This window comes from Borostomias antarcticus (genome assembly GCF_949987555.1).
Source record: "Borostomias antarcticus genome assembly, chromosome: 29".
NCBI classification, from domain to species: domain Eukaryota; kingdom Metazoa; phylum Chordata; class Actinopteri; order Stomiiformes; family Stomiidae; genus Borostomias; species Borostomias antarcticus.
The window spans coordinates 2,257,545-2,270,128 of record NC_140262.1 but is presented as its reverse complement, the minus strand read 5'-3'; the positions used below and the strand labels follow the sequence as shown (position 1 = coordinate 2,270,128).

The following is a 12,584-nucleotide window of genomic DNA, read 5'->3' as shown; positions in this document are numbered from 1 at the left end:
CGACTTCTCAGAGGGGTTTATGGGTAAACTGCAAATCAGGAAGTCCGGGAAGGTTCAGCTGGTGCTGGGCGACATCACAATGGACGTGTCCGAGGGCGCCGCCTTCTCTTTCCTACAGGTACGTCTGCGTCTCGTCCTCCAACATCCCAGATCCCTGGTGGTGTGCACTTGTGCACAACCTAAACTAGATTTACAGTACAAGTAGACTAATTCTATGCTTTTGAATCTGCGCAAGAGGTAGGACAAGTGTACACTTCAAGGAGACAGGGAAGTATAACAGGGACAAGACCTATAACTGCAGAACTTACTGTATACTGTACTTATGGAGTAAACCACCTGTTCTCTGTCATTGCAGCAACTGGTGTCGGTGCGTCTGTCAGAGGGCCTCACAGGAGACATGAGTGTTCTGGGGAATGTTGAACACAAACTGGTGTGTTCTCCCGACTTTGAGGCTCTTCTCCAGGACATCCCGCCCACCGTGGACAAACGATCGTCACACCTTTAACTTAATACTGTTTATCTCGTTGATTGTGTGTGCAGATTTTGTAATTATGTACATATTTTTATTACTGTTTCTTATGAATCTTATCGGTTTCTTCGCTCCAATTGTATTTTCATCACACTCGAGAAACATTAAGCGCTTTTAAGAAAATGTATGCAAATGTTTATTGCAGTAAAGAAGTACAAAACATGAGCCATTGTTTATGCAGGCAACCTAATGCTAAATACATTCTACAAGTAAGAGGAACATATACAGTAACTGGCATATCAAAACTGTTTTTCATGACGGGTCTGAATGACAACTGGAGCAGCCAGTATGTGGCCCAGGCACTAGCATCAGTCATACAACGCAAAAACATAATTCCAATTGGATGTTTACAATCTTGAATGACAGCTCATCTTTTTATTACAGAAAATCCCAATGCCTTTACACAACAAAGCACGGTCAAACAAATGCATAATTCTGTGGTTTGTTTCCAAACAATCTGTCAGTTGTTGAGAATGGATCTTGGTTTTGCCCATAATGAGGCCTTGACTTGGTGTTTATTTCACAACTAGTGAAGCTACTGTACAAGCGTATGACTAGGAACTGAAACAAAAAAAGAACAGTGTATGTATTTGGGGACGGTAACTTTTCTCTACCAGACCAACTCCTAAGCCTCATCCCAGAATCAGATCCAACACGTAAGCCCTATCTTAATACATACTTGTGGAGATCTGTGCAAAAATGACAGGTCTTAGCAATAGCTCAAACATACCCTCTTGTTGGCTGTCTGGAATTGCCACCATATTGCTTTCACCTATCCAATCCCTGCAGATCTGCCCTAGTGCATTGAGGTAGGACTCGGGGGGGTCTTCCTCTATGCTCTCTTCTTAGTTGTGACAGTCTTTGCAGCGGAGGTCTTCCCTCCTCCGGCAGACGGCCCCGTCGGCGACGCCTTCGCCGCACTTTTGGCAGGTTTGGCTTTCATTGCAGGTTTCTTCTTTTTCGCGGCTTTTGAGGTTGTCTTCTTCCTGGCCGCGGCCTTCTTCCCGGTCACCATCTTCTTCCTGGCCACGGTCTCCTTCCTCCTCAGCAGGTCCTCTCGCCCGATCTCTACCATGTGGTCTTCCCACGTCTTCATCTCGTTCTTGTAGCGCACCTTGTCATCCTCCGCTAGCTGCATGTACACCTGCACAGGAGAGGGAGACGAGTGAGAGTTTGTAGAAGTGATGCAAAATGTTTTTATTTCTAATAGTACGAGTACGAAATGGCCGTGCAATGCATCTCTTACAAAGTCGGCCTCTGACAAACATGGAACTGTATAGAAGACCTACTTGTTTCTGATAACCAAAGAGTTTAATCCAATCCTCCCTAAGTGACTTCATCTTCATCTGAGGGAGAGGGAACACAACATCAATGCATCAGCAATAAACAAACTTGTTATGCAAACAACATAATCTCGGTTACAATTACACTACAATGACAGTATCACAGAGTAATAGCACAGTAATAACTGAAATAAGGTTGCAGAGAGAGAGAGAGAGAGAGGGCAAGGCAAACGAGAGAACAAAAAAGAGGGAGAGGCGAAATAAGAGTGAGTGAAATACTGAGGAAGAAGAGAGGACTTTGGATCGTTGCGTACCGGCAGAGTAAGACCTCTGGCCTCCTCAAAGTGCTCCGACATGTAGATGTTGAAGGCCGAACGGGGGCGCTTGGGCTTCCCCAGGCTGTTCAGCTCCTGAGGGGAGGGAGCGGGGAAGGACACAAAACAGTTTGAGACGAATACTGATGCCCACTCTCACTCAATTGTGGCAGCCCTAGCACTACGCTGCCATGTTGACAGTGAACGGCAAACCAGGACCGGCTTCCCTAATACAGATGGGATTAAGTGGCAAGAAGGGTTCTTCGTTATGCTGCGTTCAGACGGGGAGAGGTAGGCGGTAAACCCGGATGCTATCTCCAGGTTCGCCTTCATCGACCAGACTAGTTTAGTTGTGACCGGCGCCCCTCACCCTCTTCTTCCTGATAGCCTTCCTCTTGGCCAGCTTCTGTCTCCTCTCCTCAGCTTGCATTAAAGACTGGGCCGGGGTGAGCTGGGCCTGGTACCGCTGTAGGTCCACCTTGAACTGCTCCCTGGCCACCACTGATGCATCTTGAAAGGGCTGGGGGATGGAGGACAGGCAAAAACGTGGCTTTGACTTTTGGTTGACGACAAAACATTCCCCTGGTCGCGACAAGACATTTACTTTTAGTTGACAATATATTTCATTATGAGCTTACATCATGATGAATCTGACAGTCCAACTTCTCTCAGTATTCATCGGTCATTGTTGACCGACGGGTTGATTGTGGTTGAGGGGCCACAGGGGAGATGGTGTACAGAGCATGTACAGTATAGAGCATATGGAATATGGAGTATAATTACTGACCCGTTTCTGTTCTGGGGACAGCGTCCTCCACTGCTCGGCTATCTTCTTGATGATCTCCACCGATCTGACACCTGCAAGATTCAATATCCGTTTATTTGCCATGCGTATAGTTTACACATGCTAGGAATCTGGCAGGGGCAATGGCATACAGATGAAGATGGCATAGGACAGGGTGCAGGACAAAACAGAACAGTGCAAAGTAGGGGTGGGGGATTTCTAGGCACCGATTCGATTCAACGATGGGATTATAAAATGATTATCGATGCATCTTGATGCCTCACATTTTTTATTGGCGTCTCGTGTTTGTTGTGTTTCCAAAGTATTTCATTTTAGCTCGGCACAACTTCCATACTGTGTGGCTCTTTTCCAGGTCTTTTTTCCCTTCAATTTCATAGAAGCCAAAGTGCTTCCATACTGTACATTTCCTTTTAAAGCAGTGCTTGCCAGTCAGATTTCTTTAGCATGCTCAGCCATCTTCACCAAACTTACTTAATTCTCTTTGTTACTTGAGAAACATAAGGCTGATCTTCACCAAACGCAAACGTAAACACGACACACATTTGTTTTACATACGTTACGTAACTTAACCAACTTAAAAAATAAATTAAAAAAAGGTTTCAACATCAAGCTGCAAGGAATTTATGCTTATAGCACGAGCCTTTTTAAAAACTTTTTTTTTTCCCGATTATGAGTTTCATGTATCATTCAAGAGAGAATCATGATGCATCTAAGAATTGTTTTTCTCCCCACCTCTAGTGCAAAGACACGACAGTGCAAATACAATACAAAAACAGTGCAAATACAAAATACAATATAACATATAATAGAGTGAGGTGCGTGTACAGTGTGTGCAGAGTGTGATGTAATAGCTGAGCAATGTTTTATATACAATGTGTGCAATGTGTGTGCCGTTGAGATACAGTATGTGGAAGGGATTGAAACCAATGCATAAGTGGATAATCAATGATAATTCATAGAAATGATCCTAGCTGCTTTGCCCCTGATCACACACTGACTAGATTTAAAGAAATAACAGCAAAATTAGTGTCAGTTTCATTGGAAATACTAACAATTTGAAAGGATTGTAAACTATGCAGTTCTTTCAACTACAGCATACAAGTCCAAACGACAATTGCGATGGGAATGAAATCCAGATTGACGACCATCCCCACTGTGTCAAGTATTTATGCATGAATAAGTAATTATCACCTGGGTAATGACTGACTACAACGGGTTGTTGTTGCATCACGAATCTCATGTACCCGTTGAGGGGTCTTTTGGGGGGCCCTCCATGGAGGTATAGGGGCCCTCCCGTGATGGTGCTGAAGCTCTTGAAGGCTGGAACAGCACTGGTGCACCTACACAGAACAGGACAAAGCAGTTAGGCCATATTAATCAGATCGTGTACACCTGAATCAAGAATCAAGAATCAAATACACACCTGAATCAAGAATCAAGAATCAAATACACACCTGAATCAAGAATCAAATACACACCTGAATCAAGTACCATCCAAATACACCCTTGCCTATGTCGACAATTGCAGAAAACTAACATTCATTCAAGAATAACATTGTCAACACTCAAGTAGCAGCCCTGCTAGCAGGAAAACTCTCATTTGACAAGCTTGTTTGCATGCTAAGCTACTAGCTAACGATGATTTAATGCATTTGTTTCATTGTCTTGATCACGTTCCTGGTGGTATTTCTCGGGCTCCTGTCATGGCTGAGTGAGAGACAGCTAGATGAATAGTTATAAAAGGTGCTGAATAAATAAAAATGTTACCTTGCCAGACTGGACACCCTGGAGAACAGACCGAAGGACTTGGCCAGGAGGCTCACCCCCGCTGACATCAAGCTGGATGGAGCCATGTCTAAGTTAGCTGGTTAAATGTCTGGGTGTACTAACTCACAAGGCTATTGTCCCAGTCAAGCTAGCGATCTACTTGTTCATGAGTTTCTAGATTAGGAGTTCCTCCTGTCTGACCGAGCAGCCATGCATGCATCTGCAGGAGAAAGGCGCCTTCACTGCCGCGGTGGATTGTGGGATAGATTATGACTGTTTACATACTTTGTCCCACGATGGCACATTCACCACATGGAGGTATAGGATTCATCACCACCCATGGATGTATTGGCACATTCACCACCACCCATGGATGGATTGGCACATTCATCACCACCCATGGATGGATTGGCACATTCACCACCACCCATGGATGGATTGGCACATTCACCACCACCCATGGATGTATTGGCACATTCACCACCACCCATGGATGTAGTCACCACCATACCAGTCCACACAAACAAATGGAAGTCATACAAATTATAGTTTAAAGTGATACATCAGTTGGTGCCACTGTTTTGGGGGGCATTGATGTATCCGAACCAAATTTGGGAAGTTTGAGTGAATGACACAGATTGAATGAAGCCCTGATACGTTTTCCTTTTGTTTATTTCTTTAAATCTGAGCCATGCAAATTCAGAGCCAAACAAGATGTTCATACTGTTAAATTTATACAGTGGCTTGAATTCACCAACAGTTATTTTTTTTAATCTTCAGTCTCATTGCTGTCTTCAGGGTAATGATGTTGGCCTTCTGGCGAGGGGGGGGGGTTCATCCAACAGAGTGACAGCTCCACAAAACATTTGTTCGCATCATAAATGCCACTGTCAAAGACGACTCTACAATCCAAGACAGTGCTCTTAATTTTGATGTCATCTCTCCTACAGATACTAGGTATCTACAGGGAATTAGAACACATACGAACAACATAAGGTCATGATAAAAACTGTACCATTCTTTAATCGTACAAAAGGTGCTAAACAAAACCAGAAATCATAGCTATTTTCAGAGGATGTACATAAATAGTTTTAATGACAGATTTACATGTTGATGACTGTTAATGGAAAAAAACAACGATAAACATGGGTTCAGAATAGCATTTATGCTATACAAAATAAATCGCTAACAAAATAAACTGCAGGATGAAAAAAGTACAGTAATTGATTCCTTAATTTTTCACTCTTATAGGGCCACTGTAACCAGCCATACAGTATTCATGTCTTCATCTTCTAATCAAAAGACAAAAAATGTCAAAAGGTGCCCAAAACCAGAAATCATGGGTGACAGAGATGCAAAATCAATTTCACCCCGGCACAAACAGTACAGTTCAATTGTGCAGATAATACCCCGACCCCCCCGCCCCGCCAAATGCTAAATCATCTATAATTAATGTTTTCAGAATGATACATCTTGAAAGTACAATTGTGTTTAATATTAACTAAGTTTACATTTGTATACTAGAATTTACAGTGTTTTGTGACTTAACAAAAAGGAAAATCTGTTGGATCTTTACATTTCTGCTGGGTCTTTACATTGCATACTTTTGGGTCCATTCTTTCGCTAGTTTGTTGTATCTGCAGAAGAAACAAACACTCTGAGTTCACACTAGCAGCCCAATGAATATGTTCTACCAGCCAACTATCCTAGGGGCCTGGTGGTTGAGAAACACTGGTCTAGTCCATAATCTAGTCAACAGTTCTTCACCAACACAAGTAGAGAAATATTGCCTTAAAAGTCACTAAATAACCATCCTTGGAATATGTAGAGAGTGGGTTGTATGCCCACCTCCCTTGTTCTCTGTAAAGCGCATTGTGTTGCCTCTGGGTATGAAATGCGCTATACAAATAAAGCTTTGATTGATTGATTGATCCTAAACGACCACCATACTCACTTGTCTTTGTCTGATTTGTAGTTGTGCGCTATGTCTGGAACTAAGGGGTCATCGGGGTTGGGGTCACAAAGCAACGAACATATGGACAATAGAACTGAAAAACAGGAAAAATTTATTAAGATTGGAAATCACAAGATAATCCTAATGAGTTCATCGAACACAACTGCATATTTAATATAAATGTTGTACCCGTAATAATAAAGTTAATCACTCAATTATGTTTGGAGACGACTCAGACAATGACACGATGGAAGCGCTTGAGTGGTTAAGTTGTTTCATCAACGGAAGCACAATCTAATCACTTCAAATAAAGAAATATACTAATGAGGAAGGACATCGTTTTTAAAAAGCCGTTATTGTAGTGGATAGATAATTAAAGAAAAGCCAAGAGGTTTCGACCACTGTACAGTAGGTGGTCCGTTTAAAGCCCTGAAGAAGACCTAAAGTGATTGAAACATGTTGGCTTTTTTATGATCTACAGTAGGCACTACAATAAAGGCTTTTTAAATATTTACTTCCTCGTTGGTGTATATATATTTTTTATATTTGTCTGCATGGATTTGAGTGCCTGGATTGTCTTTTTGTTTCTAGCACTCCGTTTTCCCCCCGTTTTCCAAAAGTACCCGATTAATTTCCTCTTTTTTTCTTGCAGTTTTACCTTTTGATACCGTCAGGGCTGGTGACCACTGTGACCTCAAGATGTCCAGGCAAATACTCCCATTACTGTTAATGTTCGGATGGTAAATCTTTGTTGTAAATGCTACCTGTAGAAAAATGGCATCAGGTCAAGTCTGAATATTTGTGAACTCCGTCGAAGTCACCCTGACAATAAAAAAAGCCAAGATTCCTGTACTTCTAGAACTAAAAGATAATTTGAAAGGCCAACCTCTATCAACATGTGTTTTAGTCAACGACCGGCCCTACATGTATTTATAAGGAGAAAACTCATATCTTGCCTTTGGTGGCTTGAAGGGGTAGTCAGTGGGGAAGTGGATGGTCAGAAAGAAGACCCCTCCCTGGTAAGGACTGTCCGGCTGTTGGAATGAAACGTCACATCACATGTCGCGACAAAATGAAGATCATCCATGATTGATTTGGAACACATTTCAGCGAGCATAAGATACCCACACCAGTATTGAGACGTCCTAAAACCAACCAGCTGTGCCATAAGCTGTTAAAGACTCAAGACTTTCAGCCTGATTGAGAGTGTCAAATGAGCCACATCATTAGTACTACTTGACTGTGTACTAGTCTCTTGTAAACCAGACTGTTTACATACCTGATGCCAGGCTTGAAGGAGGTAGTAGAGAGTAATACTTACCGGCCCCATAATAGTCGCTTGCCAATGGAACACTAGAGGGAGAGAAAGCGATAGATGTTAGATCACTACTGTCCGTCAGTTACAAGCCTGCAACATGTCAACCTCTCTCTCCCTCTCTCTCTCTCTCTCTCTCTCTCTCTCTCTCTCGCTCCCTCCACTCACAGTCGTCCCCAGCAGGTCCAGCTGAGCACTGGGCAGGGGGGTCCCTCTGCAAGTCTTGAAGCTCCTGGAGAGAGAGAACAGGGATGAGGGAGAGAAGAGAGAGAGGGGGGGGGGGGGGAGAGAGAAGAGCGAGAGATGGCAGGCTGAAGCTGTCTAGTCTCCTCTTTGCACTGCCGACTCTGTATTTGGTTTCAATAGCCAGAATACTATGATATATATATATATAAAAATAATAATAATAAAATATGACAATCATCCCCACGACTCCGTCTACAAGAGGGGTGGGGAACAAGGGAAAGCCAAAAATGTATCAGCCTACTTTAACGTTATAGTATTACCATTGGTCAAATTGTCTGAGCAATGGATTTTGTAGCTGTGGCACTTAACGTTGCAATAGCTAACAAGTGCACAGTAAACATGTCGTCCCATCATGCATGTTTACTTGTGGTAAAAAGCCCCATGCCTCTCACCGACTCTGGGACCTCCACTCCTCCCTCAACCTCCCCTACTCTGTGTGTGTGTTTTGTGTGTGCATGCAAGCGTATGGTACTATATGGTGGATACAGTACCATACGCACACACACAACACACACACAGAGCTGATGTTCCCATGTCACCAGTATTTAGTAGTGATGTTACGTATGAGACTGAAGTTCCAAGGCAAGGGCAGTTTCTGCTGAAACCCCGTGCCGAGACTCGTATTCGTGATCGATGACAAATGAGTCTTCGGCCACGTGTGTCATAGAAATTGTAGTTTCACCACTTCCTTTGTAAGTCACCACCTCCCTCAACCTTTCACATAGCTGTGCTAATACAGGATGACCTCTCCAGGAGGTCGACACACCTTGTTGTCGACGCACGTTGTCTACTCCAGAATAACCATCCTTCGTCCCTTTGTCCCTGCAAGAATTACCGCCTTTTCTCATGTCACGTGTCTGTATTCTCGACCACTGTTGATGACGCCTGCCATTTTAATATGACGTGTACAATGGGTTAGCCAATCACATCCTGGAAGCGTCATACCTGTGTATTGCTTGAATATATGTGACAGGTAGGGCGCAGGCACCCAGTAGAGAGCGCCGGTTAGGAGACACTGCTGTGCCATGAGACAAAATTGTTTGAACATTGTTGTAGCCTACGGTAAACTTGGCAGAAACATAAGATGCCCTAATATAGGTTGCTTAAACAGCAAATAAATAAAGTTGATATCAAAGTTGATATCTAAAGCTGATTCGTAACGAATAGCCAGCGTTCTCTAAAGAAAAACGACATCATCAGGACGCGAACCCCGGACTACAAATCCCTAGAGCAATGCCTTAACCGCTCGGCCACCAGGCAGAACGCTACACCTGGCACAAGACATAAGGATGAAGTGAAGGGAGATGGTCCAAGTTTGGTCAAATGTTGTTGTTTTTTAATTTGTTTATCCGCCCAGTGATTCTGATCTGCTCCAAATTTTATGGGTTCTAAGTTGGCCCATGCTAATAATAATAATACATTTTATTTATAAGGCGCCTTTCAGGTCACTCAAGGCTACCATACAGGATAAAAAGACAATAAAATAGACAAAGATACTACACCCCTACACCCCTTAGTTTCGTGAAAATCGCTCTGGTAGTTTTTGTGTAATCCTGCTTTGTAACGAACAAACTAACTAAATAACACACCCAGGTGAAAATATAGCTTCTGCCCTGGCGGTCGCCAGCACGGAGGCAATAGTAGTAATAATATTAATAATAATAATAGTGCTACTAAACACCTCAAGCTTTAGTAACCGAGTGAATTGTGAGCCCTCATTAACCTAAGTAACTTGAAAAACTCACTCCTCAAAGTAGGGTGAGGCAATATCTTGAGTTAATTTGATAATTCACTTTTTTTTTTTGGAACGATGTGAAAAATGCCTAAATCACCCAAAAATAAGAGGGAGGATCCTGGTAGTTGTTCTTGAAGAGGTGAGTTTTGAGTCTGCGTCGAATGATGGGCAGCGACTCTGCTGTCCTGACATCAGTGGGCAGTTCATTCCTACCACTACGGGGCCAGGACAGAAAAGAGCCGTGGCAAGGGCTCTTAACTAACTTTTGGCTTGATCATGGACTGGAGGTAGGAGGGAGCTGTTCCTTTCATTGCCCTGGCTGTAAGGCTAGTACCTGAGTTTGAAACTGGATGCGAGCAGGGAGGGAGAAAACTTGGGGTGGCTGAACACCAGGCAGCTGCGGCTGGAGCAGAGCGGCTGCTTTCTGAACAAGTTCCAGAAGTTTAATGGCTGACGGGGCCCCAGAAAGGAGGGAGTTGCAGTAGTCCAGGCAGGAGATGACAAGAGCCTGGATGAGCACGTCTGCGCTATTTCATCAGTGAGGAAACGGTGAATCCTCCTGTAGTAGGACATCTAGACCTACAGAAATTCATGACATAGCCTACTTGAATGACACAGGCCTAACGCCCCTAAATGTTTCCACTGTTTATTCTCTCTCAGACTAAAAGGTTAGTCTTATAAAGAAAACTATTTATGAATCATGTTTCTCTTGAGTCCATGTAAACGGGATTTTTTAAAATTAAAAACGTTAATCGTCCATAACACTGAAAAAAATAGATTTCATATTATGGCCATATTGCCCAGCCCTACCTCAAAGGAGCGCTGACAGTCCCTCCAAGGTTGACGTCCCTATTGGCGCAACTGTCAGCCTCACAAGTGGGAAAGTGTGGGTTTGAATCCTGCCTAGGCAAGGATTACATTGGTGCCGTGACCTGGATGCCCAGTGGTGTGGAGAGAGTTTAGAGGGGTAAGTGTAACCAAGCCAGCCCTTAACATGGGTTACACTCTGCTCTCTGCAGATGTAAAAAGATGGTTTCCTGAGTAAACTGGACTAACTTTTACTGAGACACCAAGCATAGTTTTTATAAAAATAATATAAAGTACTGCAATGGAGAAATGATTGAAAAATCTCTTTGGTGGTGGATTGTGGTACTATAAGAGGACTCACTAACTGACCCACAAACACCCAAATTATAACTCCCCCTCTCTTCGGGTGAAGCCGAATTTGAAATATACCAGATGGTAAGATGATAAGAAAGACAGTAGTCTACCCACTGAGCAAAGACACGTCTAAAAGACGTCTTTTACATGTCTTTTTTGTCTTTTTCAGACGTCCAAAGACATCCAATTAGGAGCCAGAATGAAAGTTTCTTTTAGACGTTCAGATATTGGACCCGTTCTGCACGTCCACAGACGTCTTAGAGGGTCCAAGCCAGACGTGTGAATATTGAGGGGTCCAGCAGACGAACACACGGGGTTCAGGACCAGGACGTTATTAAGACGTGATCTGAACGTATCCCTGACGTTGCGTGTTTGATGGGTATTAGCACAAGCTAGCTAGCACTAGCCTGCAGCAGCCAACCCTGTTTCCTAGCTAGCTAACATAATTACTAGCACAGCTGATAACGTAACGAAAGAAATTATAAATATAAGTATAAATTCAGCCCCGTTCTTGGTTTTTGTGCATAATAATGACCATTATTATTATCTGATTTTGTGCGACAACACGATTTATTTGCTTGTAATATTAGCAATTATATTGCTAAGGATACGTTAGCCGTGTTTGACGACAAGCTAATAGCTAACCAGCTAGCTGGGCTAGGCCATCTCCTCTCCTCTCGGAAGGGTTTAGCAGGACTCACCTTCTGTATTCTCTTCTGTGCCATGGTGACCGACTTGAATAGACCTCGATGACTCTCTGACTTGCTCTTTTCTTAGCTGCCAACTCTAATATTATTGCTGACGAGTTAAAAAATAAATTCGGTTTCCCTGAGCAAGATCACCAAGGCTGTGTTGTTGTTGGATGTCTTTTGTTTCCGCTTTCGGTTTACGGCTGGCCTTTTGCGACGGCATGCCGGGAATTGTGGTTTTTGAGCTAAACTCATGGATGTGGCGCAACTAACCCCCCCCCCCCCCCTCTCTCTCTCTCTCTCGCAAACACACACACACACACACACACACACACACACACACTGACACATACACACATTGATATATTATGCAGGCGTTCTGGAAGTGTCTAAAATATAAACATGTATACTTTTAGTATCTAGGATAGGCCCAGTACATAATTACAATCTATAATATAAATAGACACAGATACATAGATAGACAACAAAGTAAATCAAATAATCAGAATCAATACATGTAGCCTATGTAGAATGTATGTATGTAGAATCAGTGTGCAGCTGGCTCCTCTGCCTATCCTCTGCCTATCCAAGGTGTCATGTAAAGGGTGGGAGATATGATGGCCTCACTTTGGCCAGCATACTTCTCTCCGCAAAGGTCACTGAATCCAGGCTGACCCTCAGTACAGAGCTCTCCCTCCTATCAGTTTGTCCATCCTGTTGGAGTATGCTGCTTTGATACTGTTGCCCCAGCACACAACCGCAAAGAAGACAGCACTCTACTACAAT

At 43.2% G+C, this 12,584-nt stretch overlaps 3 protein-coding genes across 3 annotated transcripts in view; 1 reads left to right on the top strand and 2 right to left on the bottom strand.

The window, feature by feature from the left end:
• LOC311326761 (DNA-directed RNA polymerase III subunit RPC4) overlaps positions 1–676 on the top strand; it is a 2,958-nt gene extending 2,282 nt beyond the window's left edge. The window contains exons 7-8 of the mRNA XM_084459715.1: positions 1–118; positions 356–676. The exon at positions 1–118 is cut by the window's left edge and continues 35 nt beyond it. Coding sequence (XP_084315841.1) covers positions 1–118; positions 356–505 — 268 coding nt within the window. The 3' untranslated portion in view covers positions 506–676. The remainder of the gene's footprint in view (positions 119–355) is intronic.
• A 5-nt stretch (positions 677–681) lies between these two features.
• tfam (transcription factor A, mitochondrial) lies at positions 682–4,913 on the bottom strand. Its single transcript, XM_084459716.1, has 7 exons — positions 4,699–4,913; positions 4,123–4,271; positions 2,914–2,984; positions 2,497–2,646; positions 2,127–2,222; positions 1,819–1,875; positions 682–1,673 (listed from the first exon to the last, which is right to left on the bottom strand). The coding sequence occupies exons 1-7, from the start codon at positions 4,782–4,784 to the stop codon at positions 1,362–1,364; spliced, it is 921 nt and encodes a 306-aa protein (XP_084315842.1). The 5' UTR covers positions 4,785–4,913; the 3' UTR covers positions 682–1,361.
• Positions 4,914–5,445: 532 nt separating this feature from the next.
• On the bottom strand, positions 5,446–11,972 carry ube2d1b (ubiquitin-conjugating enzyme E2D 1b). Its single transcript, XM_084459717.1, has 7 exons — positions 11,811–11,972; positions 8,136–8,199; positions 7,974–8,005; positions 7,609–7,686; positions 7,311–7,416; positions 6,653–6,746; positions 5,446–6,335 (listed from the first exon to the last, which is right to left on the bottom strand). Exons 1-7 carry the CDS (start codon positions 11,832–11,834, stop codon positions 6,290–6,292), a joined length of 444 nt encoding a protein of 147 aa, XP_084315843.1. The 5' UTR covers positions 11,835–11,972; the 3' UTR covers positions 5,446–6,289.
• Between the last annotated feature and the right edge of the window lie 612 nt (positions 11,973–12,584).

Coding starts and splice junctions, on each gene's coding strand:
- ube2d1b (XM_084459717.1), bottom strand. CDS start 11,834: ATGGCACAGAAGAGAATACAGAAG. Junction 7,417..7,608: donor ACCCCTTCAAGCCACCAAAG/GCAAGATATGAG, acceptor ATTTTTCTACAG/GTAGCATTTACAACAAAGAT. Junction 6,747..7,310: donor AGCCCTGACGGTATCAAAAG/GTAAAACTGCAA, acceptor CCTGTTTTTCAG/TTCTATTGTCCATATGTTCG.
- tfam (XM_084459716.1), bottom strand. CDS start 4,784: ATGGCTCCATCCAGCTTGATGTCAGCGGGGGTGAGCCTCCTGGCCAAG. Junction 2,985..4,122: donor TGTAGTCAGTCATTACCCAG/GTGATAATTACT, acceptor TGAATCTTGCAG/GTGTCAGATCGGTGGAGATC. Junction 2,647..2,913: donor TGTCCCCAGAACAGAAACGG/GTCAGTAATTAT, acceptor TCCATCCCCCAG/CCCTTTCAAGATGCATCAGT.